The sequence below is a fragment of the Gymnoscopelus braueri genome (genome assembly GCF_963280865.1).
Source record: "Gymnoscopelus braueri genome assembly, chromosome: 16".
Lineage (NCBI taxonomy): Eukaryota > Metazoa > Chordata > Actinopteri > Myctophiformes > Myctophidae > Gymnoscopelus > Gymnoscopelus braueri.
In genome coordinates this window covers 47,570,500-47,590,337 of record NC_137616.1, presented here as the reverse complement: position 1 = coordinate 47,590,337, position 19,838 = coordinate 47,570,500, and the positions used below count along the sequence as shown (strand labels likewise).

The 19,838-nt window shown below is 38.9% G+C and overlaps 1 protein-coding gene across 1 annotated transcript in view; it reads right to left on the bottom strand.

The window, feature by feature from the left end:
* Nucleotides 1-2,658: 2,658 nt before the first annotated feature.
* Nucleotides 2,659-19,838, bottom strand: part of LOC308103030 (uncharacterized protein) — a gene marked incomplete at its 3' end in the record, with an annotated part of 56,438 nt that continues 39,258 nt past the window's right edge. The window contains exons 5-6 of the mRNA XM_080452882.1: nucleotides 8,840-8,953; nucleotides 2,659-2,690 (exon numbers count right to left, since the gene is read on the bottom strand). Of these exons, the coding sequence (XP_080309008.1) occupies nucleotides 2,659-2,690; nucleotides 8,840-8,953 (146 nt within the window). The remainder of the gene's footprint in view (nucleotides 2,691-8,839; nucleotides 8,954-19,838) is intronic.

The window sequence follows — 19,838 nt, the reverse complement described above, 5'->3', positions numbered from 1 at the left end:
ATTTTTTTAAATTATATATATATATATATATATATATATATATATATATATATATTTTTTTTTAATATATTTTCGCTCCCGTTTTAGGATTATTACGGTCATTTCCGGGTCGCGCGGCCCAATTATTAGTTACATAATGTTTGGGCTGGGATGCTTTCCAGAGGCGTCGATATATAACCGGAAAACTCGTCCCAAAACACGCTCGCCCCCATTTCTTTTCGCGGACCAGCGGTTCTTGTATTCCTGTGTTTGTTTTACTGAGGATAAGGTTAGAAATAAGTTTACGGTTAGCCATATTATTAGTTTTACTGAGGTTACGTTTAGGAATAAGGTTAGGTTTAGGCATAATTTAATGAGGTTACATTTAGGAATACCAGGTGTGTGTGTGTGTGTGTGTGTGTGTGTGTGTGTGTGTGTGTGTGTGTGTGTGTGTGTGTGTGTGTATACCGTATATATATAATTATATATATATATATATATATATATATATATATATATATATATATATATATATATATATATATATATACCGTATATATAGGTGTGCCCTGGGATCTTTTGGCTATGCCAGGAGTGCCTTGGCACAAAAAAGGTTGATAAACACTGTTCTACGCCACTGGTATACAGGGTTCCGAAAGAGTTACCTAACATAACGTTTGCAAATGTATTTACAAAACTGCAGTGTGTAGTGTGATGCTGTGTATTAGTGATGTTCGGGTCGGGTGTTTTCATGACCCGCCCCGCCACGCCACGCCACGGAACCCAACCCGCTTCAACCCGCCCGCGAACCCATATATAAATCTATGGCTCAACCCGCCCCAGCCCCGCGGGGTCATACCTTTAATTCTGTAATATCATGAAGGTTAGAAAATAATCTTCAAGTATACACCCCAAGTGTATTCAAACTGTTTTATTGTTATTATTCTTATTAGGAATAAAGAAAAAACAAGAGTATTGATTATTATTATTTTTTTGCATGTGAGAGCGGCTGACCCGCTCACCCGCAGCCCGCATAATTGCCTCTGAAATCCTTACTCGACCACCCGCGCCGCGGGTTGACCCGCGGGTTACGGGTCAGCCCGCTCACACATACATGCAGTGTGTAGTGTGATGCTGTGTATGTAACACACATACATGCAGTGTGTAGTGTGATGCTGTGTGTGTAACACACATACCTGCAGTGTGTAGTTCGGTGTTGTGTAGTGTCTCTATCTCTCTCTGGAAGAGGTTGCACATGAACTCTGCAGCCGCACTGAGGCGCTCCAACACAAACACTCTGAGAAGCTTCACACAACAAACATCAGCACCACGCTGCTGTTTGTCCAAAACACACAATATCTCCTCTCCCACCGACGCCATGTGTTCATTTATCTTCAGCTGTACAGACTCCATTGTTTTTACCTCCATTATGAGACGGTTTAAACCTCCTTTATGAGACGGTTTTCACCTCCTTTGTGAGACGGTTTTCACCTCCTTTATGACACGGTTTTCACCTCCTTTGTGAGACGGTTTTCACCTCCTTTATGGAACGGTTTTCATCAGGCGCTATGATGTTCCAACGCAACGAAGAACCAAACTTTCCTTTGTTGTGAAAAACGATACGCTCTACTTCCGGAAGTTCCGGATCAACGTGTTTAACGCATGCGCAATAATGGATCCAGGCACTGTTGCTTTAATGCCTTTCGCCACCTGGTGGAGGAGATGGTTAACTGTCACAATGATAGACAGAGACAGACAGACATACTGTTGTTTAAAATATATCATCTATGCATACAATAGCCTACATCCATCTACGAAAATACCCGATCTGGAAGCTCACAACGTGTCGAGCTTGTAGATCTGCTTCTGCTAATGTTGTAGAAAAGAAAAGTGTAGAAAGACACGTGAATAAAATAGCCTACAATATGCAAGTATAATCAATATGGTTTTTCATTTTTCAGAGGGAAACATGACGACCTGCTCACATTATTGAGTCATTTCAAAATTGCGAACAACAGCAAAGTTAACAAATCAAATAATGCTCAAACATATCTACATACTACAGCGTCACAATATTTAATCAAACCTGTAATTACATCTCTCTCATACGGTATGCTATGTACAGTGGTTCTCAACCTATGGGTCGGCACCCCCAGGGTCTTTGTTACATGTGTGTGATTTTGGGGGGCTGTCCCCAGATGACAGTGAAGGGATAATTTAAGGACCTTTAAAGGACCTTTTTAATACCAAATAAAAAGAAGAAAGACAACAAAGAAAAACACCATTACAGCATAAAAAGTAATCAACAAACTAACTGCTCAAACATTGGCCAAATTGTCAAATAGCATAAAAAAGAGGCAAACATTTTGAAAATAGGCGATCTTCAAGCTCACAACGCGAGGCGTTCGTGAGCTTGAAGATGAATTGCTGCCCATTTTCCCAGTAGTCTAATCTTTTGTTATACAATGGCTCCTTAATCACTCTTATTCACTCTTCTTAAACATAAATGTGCATGCAGTTTGTGACGCTCCGACAGTATGAACACGTATGGAGGTGTTGGGGGGAACACGGTGATTTGCTGACTGTCCATCCATCGTTAAGAAACGTTTTTATTTTATTTTATTCCGGTCAGTCTTTCAGGGGCAGGCAAGAGCTCACATGGGCAGGCAACGGTCTGCCTTAATGGTGGGTGGTGGCTATAGGCTTCTGACCTGAAATGAATCAACACAATCAATATGTGTTTAATCCAACAGAGGGAGCCACACACAACAACACCATGACCAAGACCAGTCTCCCATCTGCAACACATATAGAAAACACAGCTGGGCTGATGTAAATATTCATAATTAATGATTAATGTCTGTCTGCTTATCTGAACAAACCGCCTAAATGGTAAATGGTGCATTTATATAGCACTTTTATTTTATATCGCGCTTTACATTGATTGTGCCATTAACCCATTTACACACACATTCATACACCGACGGCGGAGGGAACCATGCAAGGCAACAACCTGCTCATCGGGAGCAATTAGGGGTTTAGCGTCTTGCTCAAGGACACTTCGACACTAACTCTAGGGGAGCGCCCCAGCCCGGAACCTTGCGGTTTTCCAGTTCACTCTACCCAGCCACTCTACCCCTGAGCCACTGCCGCCCTTAATGTGTATGAGATATTTATTTGCTGAGTGGTGTTAATTTCTTGCTATTCACTCTGTGAATAATCCATTACAATCGGGAAAGCATCCGTGCCATTTTAGACTTTAGCGTTGTTGGCTATTCAAAAATAGCAGATGTACAAGCTCACAGCGTGGCACTTCGTGCCGCACTGCAAGCTTGTATATCTGCTATTTTTTCAACATTTGTTTTACATCTTGAAAATGTTGAATCATTTTGCAATTTTTTAACACAAATCTTCTCTTCTGGGGGTGCCTGTCACAAAACATATTCAGATGGGGGTCTCCACGGCCACATATATATCAATTTGTAGGTCCTCCTTGGCACGGAATAGTTTGAAGACTACTGATGGCATTTGAAGAATTGGCCTCAGGTCTTAATGGGATAAACAATAATAGATTTAACTTTTTCCAATAATCATCATGATCAACTGAATTATGGGTGTTTGACAGCTTCTCTGCTGTAAACACCTGAACCAGAATGATGGCATTATTAGCTCTGCTCTGAGATCTTGATGTGTATGAAGATTACAACACACTCCTGTTGTAATATGTTTATGTTAATTTAAAACTGACACATATTAGCCCGTGGACCCCCATCTGAAAATGCTTTGTGCCAGGGGAAGAGAAGATTTATGTAAAAACATTTGCAATATTTTTCAAATATTTTTGAATAGCCAACGTATAAATGGATAAAGTGGTTAAAATTATCGTGATGCTATGTTAACTACTTTTGCTGGGACAGATTATATGCTGACGCAGAGAGTAGAAGTAGAAGTCTCATTCCATAGGGGGGAAGTCAGCTGTTAGATTGACAGCTGTGGTCAAATTTAAATGAGCACTTTGGTGTGAGAGAATTAATTTAGACTATGTTCTACAAGGTTGAACACAAGTAGAATAAATACACATTTGACTACAAATCTTGCCAACACAACCCCAACCTGCATGACATTACATTTCACATAATTTCACCAAGTCAGGGGACTTCAATGTTTTTCATGCCCAAGAAAGACCCTTTAGCTGCATGAGGATGAAGTAGGGACCCCCTATATGTGGGGTAGGTGATTTTATTTCGTTAAGATAAGTCATGAATTGCTCTATATTCTGATAATAATCATTGCTATATAGAGTGTTTGTTCAGTAACAGGAGTCTCCCCGTCTCTTAGCGCTTTATTAAAAAAGTAATTTAGAGCGGGATGCCAATTTTCTCCAAACAGGATAGATAAATCAGACAGGATATTACATACATAGATAGATACATAGATACATATTAGACAAGTGACATTGGAAGTGATGACAAATAAATGAGCAGACACAATTGGAACTGGAACAATATAACATTTAAGCTGATGAATGGGTACTCTCCTGATTGGTTGTAATGTTGTCATCCACCTGACAACGTATTTTCTGTTTATTAAAGAGCTGGAGCTGAATTAACTTTCTGTGCCAATTTAGCTTAATACAATGTATTTTAATTCTTGGCTATTTAAAGAAGCACCCTGTAACTCCTCTACCCCAGATTTGAGCCCGGTTTCCTGCGCAAGTGCTGACATTTTTACCATTGAGCTAATAGAGCCTTGCCTGCTTGCTCAGGGGATAAATTGAATCTTGACCATCAGGTCAAAATCTATGTCAGATCCTGTGTCTAGGTGAGACATGACCTTTGACACGATCTAAATGCCTCAATAGAAGAGCAGGGACACAAAATACATCCACCCCAATTATATACATTATATTGTATTAACATACTCTACCATACACGTTTTACCAAATTACATTTTATTCATCAAAAAAGGTTACATAGTGAGGCTTTAACAAATTGGTTTGTATGTTTACCGGCTTTTTGTTTTATTGAGTACTAGTGTCTGTGATGTTTTGTGATTCTTTGTTACTTCTTCTTCTTTGTGTGTGTGTGTGTGTGTGTGTGTGTGTGTGTGTGTGTGTGTGTGTGTGTGTGTGTTGTATTATGCTTTCTGCTTTGGCAATGTAAACGTATGTTTTCTCATGCCAATAAAGCCCTTTGAATTGAATTGAATTGTGTGTGTGTGTGTGTGTGTGTGTGTGTGTGTGTGTGTGTTTACGTATTAGTTATTATTAGATCATTGGTTTACTTATGTATTACTTTATTATTAGATTACTATTTCTATGCATTTGATGTATTTTCTTGTGTTGTCCTTGCTTACTGTGAATCGCTCTGAATTAACTCATTCAGTGCCACATGACGTCTAAGACGTCACATTTTATCGCCATTGTTAAGCCCTGAGCGCCACGTGACGTCTAAGACGTCATGAAAAGAAAAGAAAAAAGTTCAGATCCCAAGATATCATGATTTGAAAATGTGCTGCTCCATTCACTTCTTGTTTAACTTCTTACTGAAAAATAATGTATCTCGGCTCCTAAGCACTTTTTTTGTTACTGAACAGACACTCTATAGCAATGAGTACTATCGGAATATGGTGCTTTAACCTTTTAACAAAAAAAAACCGTTTTGTTTTAAACAAAATGGTACACGGTGTGTAGGCTGTAAATGTAATACCTACTCCAATAATGTATCCTGTAGTGATAGTTTAATTATAATGTTTACAGGCTGTAAAATTAAGCCGTAATTGTTCCTGTATTGTTCACAGTAGTTATTATGGGGTAGGGCTGTATTGCTCACAGTAGTTATGGGGTAGGCCTGTATTTTTCACAGTAGTTATTATGGGGTAGGCCTGTAATTTTCACAGTAGTTATGGGGTAGGCTTGTATTTTTCACAGCAGTTATTATGGGGTAGGCCTGTATTGTTCACAGCAGTTATTATGGGGTAGGCCTGTATTTCTCACAGTAGTTATTATGGGGTAGGCCTGTATTGTTCACAAGAATAGAAGAACAATCACCCCAAAACACGCTCACCCCGAGTCAAATCCGACGACCTCGGAGCGGTCGCCAGCAGGTATTCCTAAACGTAACCGAACCTTTAACTTATTCCTAAACCTAATCTTAGTAAAACTATGCCTAGACCTAACCTTATTCCTAAATGTAACCTCGGTAAGACGATGCCTATACCTAACCTTATTCCTAAATGTAATCTCAGTAAAACTATGCCTAGACCCAAGCTTAATCCTAAACTTAACCTTAGTAAAACAAATACAAGAAATACAGGAACCGTTGGGGAAGAGCAGTCCGTGGAAAAAATGGGGGTGAGTGTGTTTTGGCGCGGTTACCGTTCACAGTAGTTATTATGGGGTAGGTAGGCCAAAGTACATGATTTCCACAATTAGAGGAGGTGTATCAGGCACCTTTCGATAACATTTCTGTAATGATGTATAACACAAATAAAAGACATGTAGCAGTGAAACCTTTATTACAAAAAGGTATAACAGCAAATCTTTGTCTTTACAAAAACACTTTTACTTCTACTTACTTACAAAAAGGTAAGTAGAAGTAATCAAACTAAATGATGATGTCGTCTGTCCTTCTGGCACCAACCACGTATGGACTTTAAAATATAATAAGGATAAAAGAGGAGGATAAAGAAAAAAAAAATATATATATTTATATATACAAAATAAAAAATAAACAGAGAAACTGTTTACCACCCATTCTTAATAATTGGGAAATATCATGTCATACCAAAACATTTCAAATTATTACTTATTAACACAAAATGTTGGGTGAAAATATATTCTTATAACAATTATATATATATTCTTATAAAAATTATATATATATATATATATATATATATATATATATATATATATATATATATATATATATATATATATATATATATATATATATATATATATATATATGAATTACGTAATGATTTGTACAATGTTTTCTTCTGGGTTCCTCTACCAGAAAACAATCTTGTCTCAGACAAGGATTCACAACTTCAAACACATTTTTTGTTGTTTAATTCAAAAATAAAAATAAAATAAAGAACACAAAGAAAAGACTAACCAAGTGTACTGATAACATGGGTGTAAGAATGTACCATTATTGTGATCTTTGGTTAAACGTATATTTTTGTAAAAAATGTTGGTAGGCTACTTTAAAGTCCAAGAAGATCTTTGTCAACCCCTTAGACTTCTACAAGAACATAGTTTAATCAGTGATGAACAGGTTTAGCTATATCCTAAGGTCCCCTGTCTCACTTCCTGGTTTAAAAAAAAGGCAGGAAAGCTGCTGAATCTATTGCAAGATTTCTATTTTTTGGTAAATGCATTAAGTGATATTGCTATCAGATGTGTCTCAACCATAACATGTGAACTCTGTAGGTCCTTCTAAATCCAAACTGAATAAAAATTATGGTTAAAAATGTGTAATTGTATTAATATTTAGAGAACTCTGAGCAATGTTGACAAACTATGACTGCACTGTATGAGTCCTCATGTGTCGTTTTAGCTCATCACTTCGACCACAGCCTTTACCACAAACTTTGCAAGTAGAGGGCTTTTCCTCTGTATGAGTCCTCATGTGCGTTTTCAGAGGACCCATTTGACCAAAGCCTATAGCACAAACTGTGCAAGCATAGGGCTTTTCCCCTGTATGAGTCCTCATGTGCGTTTTCAGATGACCCATTTGACTACAGCCTTTACCACAAACGTTGCAAGTAAAGGGTTTTTCCCCTGTATGAGTCTTCATGTGTGATTTCAGATTACTCATTTGACTACAGCCTTTACCACAAACGTTGCAAGTATAGGGTGTTTCCCCTGTATGAGTCCTCATGTGGTGTTTTAGTTCATCACTTCGACCATATCCTTTACCACAAACTGTGCAAGCAAAGGGCCTTTCCCCTGTATGAGTCCTCATGTGTATTTTCATTTGACTCATTGTACTATAACCTTTACCACAAACTGTACAAGTATAGGGCCTTTCCCCTGTATGAGTCCTCATGTGCGTTTTCAGATGACACATTCGACCACAGCCTTTACCACAAACTTTGCATGTGAAGGGCTTTTCCCCTGTATGTGTCCTCATGTGTGTTTTCAGATGACCCATTTGACTAAAACCTTTACCACAAGCTTTGCAAGTGAAGGGCTTTTCCCCTGTATGTGTCCTCATGTGTGTTTTCAGATGACCAATTTGACTAAAACCTTTACCACAAGCTTTGCAAATAAAAGACTTTTCCCCTGTATGAACAACTGTGTGCCTCTTCAGACTTACCTTGCGACTTAACATTTTGCCACACTCTGTACCACTAAAACATTTCTTCCCTGTGTGACTCTTCATGGAGTGAGTTTGTTTTGACGATGGCAGGTTCTGGGACAGCTTGTGGCTTAAAGACAATCTTTGTTCCTCCACATTTTGTGTCTTGGGTGAAGTCAGTGTGTTTAAAACAGACTGACCTTCCCTGGTGTCCTCCCACTCATCACTGTCTTCAGTGACGTCAGATTCAGAACAGTGTGAAGAGAGGAGCTGGTCATCTCTAGTTGGTTGTGATGTTCCACAGTCCTCTACATCAGCTTGTGTTTTCATGTGTTCAGTTGAGGTGCTGGCTACAGGCTCTCTCTCTCTGTTTTCATCATCAGCTTCACTTTTCACTGCTAGTAATGTCAACGTTGACCCACCAGCCTCTTCTGGTCTTTGAAGAAGCTCTTCCCGTTCCTCTTTAATGTGTGGCGGTTGTGGTTCCTCCTTGACCAGACTGGGGCTCCTCTCCTCATGTTGTGGTGGTTTTGGTTCCTCCTTGACCAGACTGGGGCTCCTCTCCTCATGTCGTCGAAGTTGTGGTTCGTCCTGGACCAGACTGGGGCTCCTCTCCTGCAATTCAGGGAAAACCTCCTCTTTACACAGAGGGAGGGGCAGGATGTCTAGGGGGGGGAATATAGAATGAGAGATATATATATAGAATAAATGGATCTTAGAACCTTACATTATTTCAGGTGTTTTATAGCTTTGGTGGTTGTAAATTCAGCTGTAAATACATTTTCCATTTCCAAACCATAACCATTTTTTCTGAATGCCCTCAGTGCCAGAACAAAAAATCAAGAGTTTTTAGGGAAAAAAAACATATATATTTATTTATGGAAAAAAAATTCAGGACCCAAGATATCATTATCTGAAGATTTTTAGCTCCATCCACTCTTTGTTTAACTTATAACTGAAAAAGGCTGTATCTCGCTTCCTAAGCACTTTTTTTTTTATTTGAAAAAAATCAAAAAAATTGCTGGCACAGTATGAACATATTTATTCATAAGGACATTGATGTGACATGAATAAGGGCTGTGACGGCCAGCCCAATCTGAGGCATTTGACTCAAATTAAACGAGCCATCGCCAATTGACTAAAGATGGTTGACACCTGGCAATCAGACCTGCCAACATTGGGAAAATGTTTAGAGTATCACACTCGCACGCTTTCTCGCACCATAACAATACGCCACCATACAGTATTACTAGCCTGGAAATCAGACGAATCTGCCAGTGTGAAAAAAAAGGGAAAAAAAGAAGCTCTTGGCAGATTTGGTCTGGTCCCGCTCGGTTATGATTGGATTTCGCTGCCCCCGAAGTCGTGGGGCTCACCAAAGAGCACCTACCAAGTTTGGGGCGTTTAGCATGCTGGGAACTGGAGTTATGGCAGAGGAACTGGGAGACAGAGTGTGGAATCGTGTCCAAGGAGACAATGAAAGTACAAGGGATTTTGTTAACAGTTTTCACTCTTTGCGCCATAGGTGGAGGCCTGAAATTGATGAGGGGGAATTAATCAAACTAATCGTTAAAAAATATTAGATCTAGGTGTCCGATTTTGAGATTTTGTTCTGGGCAGAAAGACAATTTTTTGTTTTGTTTTTTCATTCTAATGCTGGAATTTACATGGTCATTATTCATAATGGTCTTTTGTATGTTTTGTGAGGTTATACAAGAAAAGTTTATTTTATGCAAAGGATAATTGACGGCGATTCGGTCATTGTTGAAAAATAAACACGACGGGTTGATTAAATCCTGAAAGTAAACAGACTCGCCCGATTTGTTTTCATGGACCGCTTGCCCCCAGCGGTTCTTGTATTCTTATATTTGTTTTACTGAGGTTACGTTTAGGAATACCTAGTGGTCGCCGGATTTGGGAGCGAGCGTGTTTTGGAGCTTGTATTCAATAAAACACTACAAACCTATCCTGTACACTACAGGTTTAAACCACTAGTACATAAACAAGTAAGACGCACAAACGCGGGAAGCGAACGCAAAAAATAAATAAATATGAAAAAGAAATATAAAAAAAAAAAGTAACCAATACAAAAATACAAAAAAAATTAAAAAGAAATCTGTGTTAAAATGAGCATCTTAGAAAAATACAAATTCCCCCCAAAAAAACTTTGAATGTTTTTGAACAATTCAACAAAGTGTTTGAAGTGCCTGTTTCACCCACTTCCGGGGGGCGGAGCCAAAATCCGAGCCCGAAGCGTTCGTTCGTAGACCCCCACTTAGGGGGGGTAGAAAAAGTTTCGGAGCGATTCGGGCACTTTTCATTTAACATGGGGTTTCAATGGGGAGTTTTTAGGAGCCTTCTCCGGGGCGTGGCTTCTGGGGGAAGGGGCGGGCTTAAACGCAACCTTATCAGGTGTGTACAGTTTTGAAAGACCTTTCATTTGATGTATGGTACGTCTAAATTGGACCTTTACTTATGTCAGAGGAGCTGCACGCAGGCAGTGCACACAGAGACACACACAGAGACACAGAGACACAACCCGAGCACGGTTTCATAGTAAGCTCCACTTGCGGAGGCGCGCCTTCTTCCGCTGCGTTTGCAAACAGTACATACCTATCCTGTACAACTTTACTAAATGTTGTAAATTAAACAGTACATACCTATCCTGTGCAACTTTAATACAGGTTGCATCGTTGCATCAAGCAGTCCACGTCCCTGGTCCGTCTCTCGCTGTCCCTTTGACAACGTTGAGTATGTTTGGGAGGCCATCTCTCTAGATACGGTAGACCTCTCCTTTTGGTGCTCTGTGGAAATCACCAGTAGAAATGACTTTTGGTTATCATTCAGTAACCTTACATTATACCATGTAATCAAATCACACTAGACTTTTACCACGTTCTGTTCAGTTGAAAGGTGCAGTCACTAGTTGTGCTACAGTAAGTGCTAAAATAAGTGTCCCCATCCTGATGTAAACACCAGGTAAAATTGTAAATTAATTTAAATAAATTAAGAAAAAAAATCCCAGTAATTGATACAAGTAACAAGAAATTCCTGATCCACAAGCTCAACATCATCATCATGGATCGGCTATTTAAGTGACTTTATTGGTCCTGGATTGTGTTTTTCAAAATATGGTCACCCTAACGTACGTAAAACGTGTTTACAAACCTGCAGCGTGTAGTTTGGTGGTGTGTATGCAACATGCTAGCCTTGGATCATACATGTATTCTATCGATTTTTACATTTGCAAATCTATGTTCGTCTTGGTCATTACTCCCCAATTGTCACTGGAGTGAACATCGGCCCGTAAAGTCTGTATTTCTCCGAACATTTACAAATGCAAAACCTGGTAGTCAAGGATGTTAACTAGGCATTTGGAATCTTTGTGCACTGTATTAGTCCGTATTTTTCAATTGATATGCATTTTAATCCCTTCTGTGCAAGAACCCCATTCCCCCCCCCTGTTTACTTTACATTGAGTGTAATACCGGCTTTCACCTGATGCGCCCCGCCACTAAGGAAGCTAAATTAAGGAAAGGACACCAAAGTCATTTTCTCTATCCAGACATTCCAGCAGGCAGTAATTTTTTAACAAATATATTTATTGTCTGTCACTCAGGACAATTTTTAAACATCCAACAGCCTTTCTTGACAGTCGCATATTATTTTCTCAAATATTTTTTTTATTACATTTTAAAAGGTATAAATATCCAACAGATGCTGACTCACACGGATGTAGAGAAAGACAACGGAATGTAAAAGATATTTCACTTTCAAAGATATTTGGTGTAATTTTATCATCTATTTATTCTTTTGTGAGCACCCCGACAGTTTTTAAGTTGCTTGATTCAGTATTTAGATATTTGATATCTAAACACAAACCTATTGCAGATTTTTTCATTTTCACAAACATTTTTTAAAAAAATACATAAAAATAAGAAGAAACATGGCTCCCTCACGCATTAGAAGGACAATATCAGTCACCAGAACCAAGGATGGGTGTTTTTGATGAATCTATCATGATTAAAATAGAGTTTGAAGTTACAATGGGTTTGTATAGGATATTTGATATTCATTTTATAAGGCACTGATAAGATGAATATCAAATATCTAAATACTGAATCAAGCCACTGAAAAACTGTCTGGGGTGATCACAAAAGCCTGAGTTGACCATAAAATGAACCCAATCATGTTTGAAAGTAAAATATCCCTATAAGCAATCTCAACTTCAAGTAATCATTCACAATATAAGGTGCCACTGCAAAGACACAGCCTAGAGGGGAAAATGTCAATGAATTAATTGACCCAATAACTTCATTTAGAAGTAATCAAAGATGACATCTACTTCTATTGCTATATAAATAGCAATCTGACAATGTAAAGTTAAAACGGAACGGGACACACTGCTATAAAATAATGCCTAATTTATACTTGGTTGAGCGCCGTGTCACTCACTAAAACAAGCCGGTCTACGAGCTCAAAAACATAATGAGAGGATACAAAAGATATCTGTGCAACAGCTGCAAAGTGTGCATATTTAAGCCTCTGTTTTTCCTGAGCCTCCCCTACCCAGTTCTTTAAAACTCTGTTACGAACCTCCTTTTCTTAAGTTAAAGCCTTAATTGGTTGTTGGTGAAATTACAACTGGCGTAGTCAGTAGTAGTATTTTAATAATCTCAAAGTCCATTTGGTTACATTGGTACCTGCACATTATTCTTTATAAACTTTCTGCTGCTATTTAAATAAAGTGTCCAATGGTTGTACGCACAAAAGCCTCTATCTTGTTAACCTTGTGTGGGGATATTTGGTCACAACAGTAACAGCAAATGTATAGTTGGTTCAGGGTCTCTCCCCTTTAAAAAGAGTGGCGTAGTCACATTGATTTATCCAAAAGTATTTTCAGTGTCCATCTGGTCACACATGTTTGAAAGTAAAATATCCCTATAAGCAATCTCAACTTCAAGTAATCATTCAGAATATAAGGTGCCACTGCAAAGACACAGCCTAAAGGGGAAAATGTCAATGAATTAATTGACCCAATAACTTCATTCAGAAGTAATCAATGATGACATCTCTACTTCTATAGCTATATAAATAGCAATCTGACAATGTAAAGTTAAAACGGAATGGGACATGCTGCTATAATATAATGCCTAATTTATACTTGGTTGAGCGCCGTGTCACTCACTAAAACAAGCCGATCTACGAGCTCAAAAACATAATGAGAGGATACAAGATATATCTGTGCAACAGCTGCAAAGTGTGCATATTTAAGGTAATGCAACCAAAAGACCATGTTGTATTATGCAAGTACATAATGAAGTATACCAAAGTTAATCAGCTGCATTTAAAAGACATTTTCATTATTATATTAAGCCTGTCTTAATGGCCTAATATAGGGTATTAGCCGGTTACTGTAAATGTTGTTTAAACCAGTGAAATTGCTGCATATGATGCATCCATATCAAGGGCCCAGCCCAATTGATACAAAAACCCACGGCGGGGTAGTAGTTTAATGTAATAATCCATATCTTTCAATAAATTAGTGTTTTATTGCCGTCTGTGGCCGAATGCTATTTTTTCACCCTCGTTTACTTCCTGTTTACATTGAGTGTAATTCCGGGTTTCACCAGATGGGCGCGTCATTACCGCCCATTGGGAACTTCCAATAGAATCGGCCACAGACGGCATTAAAACACTTATTTATTGAAAGATATGGATTATTACATTAAACTACAACCCCGTAGCGAGAGTTAACATTTGGGGCGTGGGAGTAAGCACCTTATTTTCAATTTGTATATGTTTGGAGTATCTACGGGGTATAGTGCAGAAAGTCCCTGTCTCCATGGGGGGTGAACCCTACAACTCTCGTAGATTGAAAACGTCAGAATCATAAAAACGTTGTATTGTACAGCTAGTAACACACATACCTGCAGTGTGTAGTGTGATGCTGTGTATGTAACACACATACCTGCAGTGTGTAGTTCGGTGTTGTGTAGTGTCTCTATCTGGAAGAGGTTGCACATGAACTCTGCAGCCGCACTGAGGCGCTCCAACACCAACACTCTGACAAGCTTCACACAACAAACATCAGCACCACGCTGCTGTTTGTCCAAAACACACAATATCTCCTCTCCCACCGACGTCATGTGTTCATTTATCTTCAGCCGTACAGACTCCATTGTTTTTACCTCCATTATGAGACGGTTTTCACCTCCTTTATGGAACGGTTTTCACCTCCTTTATGAGACGGTTTTCACCTCTTTTGTGAGACGGTTTTCATCAGGCGCTATGATGTTCCAACGCAACGAAGAACCAAACTTTCCTTTGTTGTGAAAAACGACACGCTCTACTTCCGGATGTTCCGGATCAACGTGTTTAAGGCATGCGCAATAATGGATCCAGGCACTGTTGCTTTAATGCCTTTCGCCACCTGGTGGAGGCGATGTGTAACTGTCACAATGATAGACAGACAGACAGACAGACAGACAGACATATGCTGTTGTTTTAAATATATATCATCTATGCATACAATAGCCTACATCCATCTACGAAAATAGCCGATCTGGAAGCTCACAACGTGTCGAGCTTGTAGATATGCTTCTGTTGTAGAAAAGAAAAGTGTAGTAACGTGAATAAAATAGCCTACAATAAGTACAATCCATATGGTTTTTCATTTTTCAGAAGCGAACATGACGACCTGCTCACATTATCAAATAATGCTCAAACATATCTACATACTACAGCGTCACAATATTTAATCAAACCTGTAATAAGGTAGGCTATGTACAGTGGTTCTCATTTTCCCAGTAGTCTAATCTTTTGTTATACAATGGCTCCTTAATCACTCTTATTCACTCTTCTTAAACATAAATGTGCATGCAGTTTGTGACGCTCCGACAGTATGAACACCTTTGGAGGTGTTGTTGGGGGGAACACGGTGATTTGCTGACTGTCCATCCATCGTTAAGCAGAGACGTTTTTATTTTATTTTATTCCGGTCAGTCTTTCAGGGGCAGGCAAGCGCTCACATGGGCAGGAAACGGTCTGCCTTAATGGTGGGTGGTGGCTATAGGCTTCTGACCTGAAATGAATGAGATATTTATTTGCTCAGTGGTGTTAATTGATTGAACCAGAATGATGGAATTATTGTCTGCTCTGAGATCTTGATGTGTATGAAGATTACAACACACTCCTGTTGTAATATGTTTATTATTATTTATTTTTTATCCCACGATTTTTGTAACCCTTATTTTTCACCCGGCGCCAATTTTCTAAGTGATCCTGGGCACTACACTCCCCTCACCAGCCTAGGGAGGCCAGGGCCGAGCTCATATCTCCTTCAGTGCATGAGAGCCAACTGAACTTCTTGTCACCTGACAGGGGGGAGTTTCCCTGGTTGGACGTAGCGCGTGGAAGGAACACGTTTTTCCAACCAGTTCCCTTCCCCTCCATCAGGCGCCCCGGCTGTCATGGGGGAGGCGTTATAGTGACCAGGATTACTACATGTTTTTGTGAGGGTATTAACTACCCTGAGAGACACGGGGAGAACATGCAAACTCCACACAGAGTGGGCCCTTTCGCCAACCCCACTGTTTATGTTAATTTAATGGCAAGGTGCCAATGAAGGGCTTACTTCCTCTTCAAAAGTGAGTGTGGACCAGAGCAGTGTTAATTTCGTCGACTAAACCAGTGGTTCTCAAAAAATCATGTCCAGGGCCCCCAAACTGACACATATTAGCATATTACAAGTAGAATAAATACACATTTGACTACAAATCTTGCCAACACAACCCCAACCTGTTGACAGTACATTTTACATAATTTCACCAAGTCAGGGGACTTCAATGTTTTTCATGCCCAAGATATGTTGTATACAATTGTTTTGCAGTTTAAACTTTTTCATAGTAATAGTATTCAGAGTGTAAAAATTATACTTACTCCAATAATGTACCCGGTAGTAATAGTTTAAAGGTGGGGTATGTGATTTTATTTCGTTAAGATAAGTGTTAAATTGCTCTATATTCTGATAGTAATCATTGCTATATAGAGTGTTTGTTCAGTAACAGGAGTCTCCCCGTCTCTCCAGCGCTTTATTAAAAAAATTATACATTTTTCGGGCGGGATGCCAATTTTTTCCAAACAGGATAGATAAATCAGACAGGATACATATTAAACAGGTGACATTGGAAGTGATGACAAAGAAATGAGCAGACACAATTGGAACTGGAACAATATAACATTTAAGCTGATATATGGGTACACTCCTGATTGGTTGAAATGTTGTCATCCACCTGAAAACCTATTTTCTGTTTATTAAAGAGCTGGAGCTGAATTAACTTTCTGTGCCAATTTAGCTTAATAAAATGTATTTTCATGTGATGTCTGTCTTTCTCACAACCAAATATGGACTGGGGGGGAAAGTAAAGAAAAATATATAAAAAATAAAAGATAATCAACAGAGAAACAGTTTATCACCCATTCTTAAGAATTTGGAAATATCATTTTGTACCAAAACATCTAAAAGTATTACTTATTAACACAAAATGTTGGGTGAAAATACATTCTTATAACATTTATATATATATGAATTACATAATGATTTGTACAATGTTTTGGTCTGGTTTCCTTTTTTTTCATCTTAACTTGCACTCTACCAGAAAATAGACAAGGATCACAACTTCAAACAATTTTTTTGTTAAATAAAAAATTCAAAAATAAAATAAAGAACTCAAATAAAAGACTAACTATGCGTATTGATAACATAGGTGTAAGAATGTACTATATTATCATCTTTGTTTAAAAATATATTTTTTTGTGATAATGTTGGCACTTTAAAGTTGTGTCCAAGAAGATCTTTCTCAACTCCTTAGATTTCTACAAAAACATTACTCATTTCCTGCCAGAATTATTTCAGATTTTTTGCTGTAGACTGCCAGAGATTTTTCATTGAAAAAAAAAGTTCTCAGGAGCCGAGATACAGATTTTTTTAAGTTTTAAGTTAACAATGAAGTGGATAGGAGTTTAAATCTTTGATATATCATAGCTCCTTGGTCTTTGGGTCTTTTTTTTTTTTTTTTTTTTTTTTTTTTAAATAGAACGCAGATCTGCGTCTTTGGCAGCCAGGCGAGAAATTAAATAGAACGCAGATATGCGTCTTTGGCAGCCAATGTGTTAAACTAGAAAATGTGCTCCTCGGAGCACAGGTCTCCGCCAGTACTGTTCCTGATTAATCCTGTCTTACCTATTTACATTTACATATTGTCACGTGTCACTCGACCAATGTTATCTTGACCAATGTTACCTCACTTCAAACAATATAAATGGCTTTTTGAAGTGACACACCTATTTATAGGATTTTATTTCGTCATGCGTCTCGCTAGCCAATCAAAAGCATTGGTGACAACATATTGTCACGTGTCACGTGAAGCTTGACCAATTTTAGCTTGGCTAGGGGGGGGGACACACAGCGGGACGGGAACGAAAACATACTCTCCACCTCTGGCGGAGACAAAAAGTGATTGCTATTTCCTAATGTCCCCTGTCTCACTTCCTGGTTTAAAAAAAGGCAGGCAAGCTGCTGAATCTATTGCAAGATTTCAAATTTTTGGTAAATACATTAAGTAATATTGCTATCAGATGTGTCTCAACCATAACATGTCAACTCTGTCAGTCCTTCTAAATCTAAACTTAATACAAATTATGGTTGAAAATGTGTAATTGTATCAATATTTAGAGAACTCTGAGCAATGTTGACAAACTATGACTGCGCTGTATGAGTCCTCATGTGTTTTTTCAGATTACCTGTTTCACTAAAGCCTTTAGCACAAACCATGCAAGCAAAGGGCGTTTCCCCTGTATGGGTCCTCATGTGTGTTTTTAGATGACTCATTTGACCAAAGCCTTTAGCACACACTTTACAAGTAAAGGACTTTTCCCCTGTGTGAGTCCTCATATGTGATTTCAGATTACTCATTGTACGATAACCTTTACCACAAACTGTACAAGCAAAGGGCTTTTCCCCTGTATGAATTCTCATGTGTATTTTCAGATGACTCATTGTACTATAACCTTTACCACAAACTGTACAAGAAGAGGGCTTTTCCCCTGTATGAGTCCTCATGTGTCGTTTTAGCTCATCTCTTCGACCACAGCCTTTACCACAAACTTTGCAAGTGAAGGGCTTTTCCCCTGTATGTGTCCTCATGTGTGTTTTCAGATGACTCATTTGACTACAGCCTTTACCACAAACTGTACAAGCAAAGGGCTTTTCCCCTGTATGAGTCCTCATGTGTCGTTTTAGCTCATCTCTTCGACCACAGCCTTTACCACAAACTTTGCAAGTGAAGGGCTTTTCCCCTGTATGTGTCCTCATGTGTATTTTTAGATGACTCATTGTACTAGAACCTTTACCACAAACTTTGCAAGTAAAGGACTTTTCCCCTGTATGAACAACTGTGTGCCTCTTCAGACTTACCTTACAACTTAACATTTTGCCACACTCTGTACCACAAAAACTTTTCTTCCCTGTGTGACTCTTCATGGAGTGAGTTTGTGTTGACGATGGCAGGTCGTGGGACAGCTTGTGGCTTGAAGACGATGTTTGTCCTTCCGCATTTTGTGTCTTGGGTGAAGTCAGTGTGTTTACAACCGACTGACCTTCCCTGGTGTCCTCCAACTCATCACTGTCTTCAGTGACGTCAGATTCAGAACAGTGTGGAGAGAGGAAATGCTCACCACAAGTTGGTTGTGATGTTCCACAGTCCTTTACATCAGCTTGTGTTTGCATGTGTCCATCACTAGTTGGTTGTGATGTACAAGGGTCCTCTACATCAGCTTGTGTTTTTATGTGTTCATCACTCGTTGGTTGTGATGTTCCAAAGTCCTCTACTTCAGCTTGTGTTTTCATGTGTTCAGTTGAGGTGCTGGCTACAGGTTCTATCTTTCCGTTGTCATCATCATCTTCACCTTTCACTGCTGGTAATGTCAATGTTGACCCATCAGCCTCTGTCCTTTGAAGTAGCTCCTCCTGTTCCTCTTTAATATGTGGAGGTTGTGGTTCCTCCTGGACCAGGGGTCCAGGAGGACCAGGGAAACCCTCCTCTTTACACACAAGGAAGGGGGGGGGGGATGAGAGAAAAACATTAAAGGTTTGAACTTAACATTATTTCATGCAGTGTTTCCTCTGTTTTATAGCTTTGGTGGTTGTAAATTCAGCTGAAAATACATTTTCCATTTCCAAACCATAAGTCTATTCTCATTCTTAAAAAATCCCATTTGCTGGATACATTCTAATTTACCAACACATGCTGAGAGCATATTCCAGTTTGGATGTGCATGCTCTTCTACTTCTCTGTTGATAAGAGGATGGCCTTACAATAAAACAAAAAAGGAGAGAGAGAGAGAGAGAGAGAGAGAGAGAGAGAATGAAACGTACTGATGTCCAGGTGGTTTTTAAGTTCCTGTTTAATAGAAACACTCCAACTCATCTTCACCTTCAGGCTGGACTCCGCACACTGGTCTGCAATGAAGTAAAATGAGGACTTTATT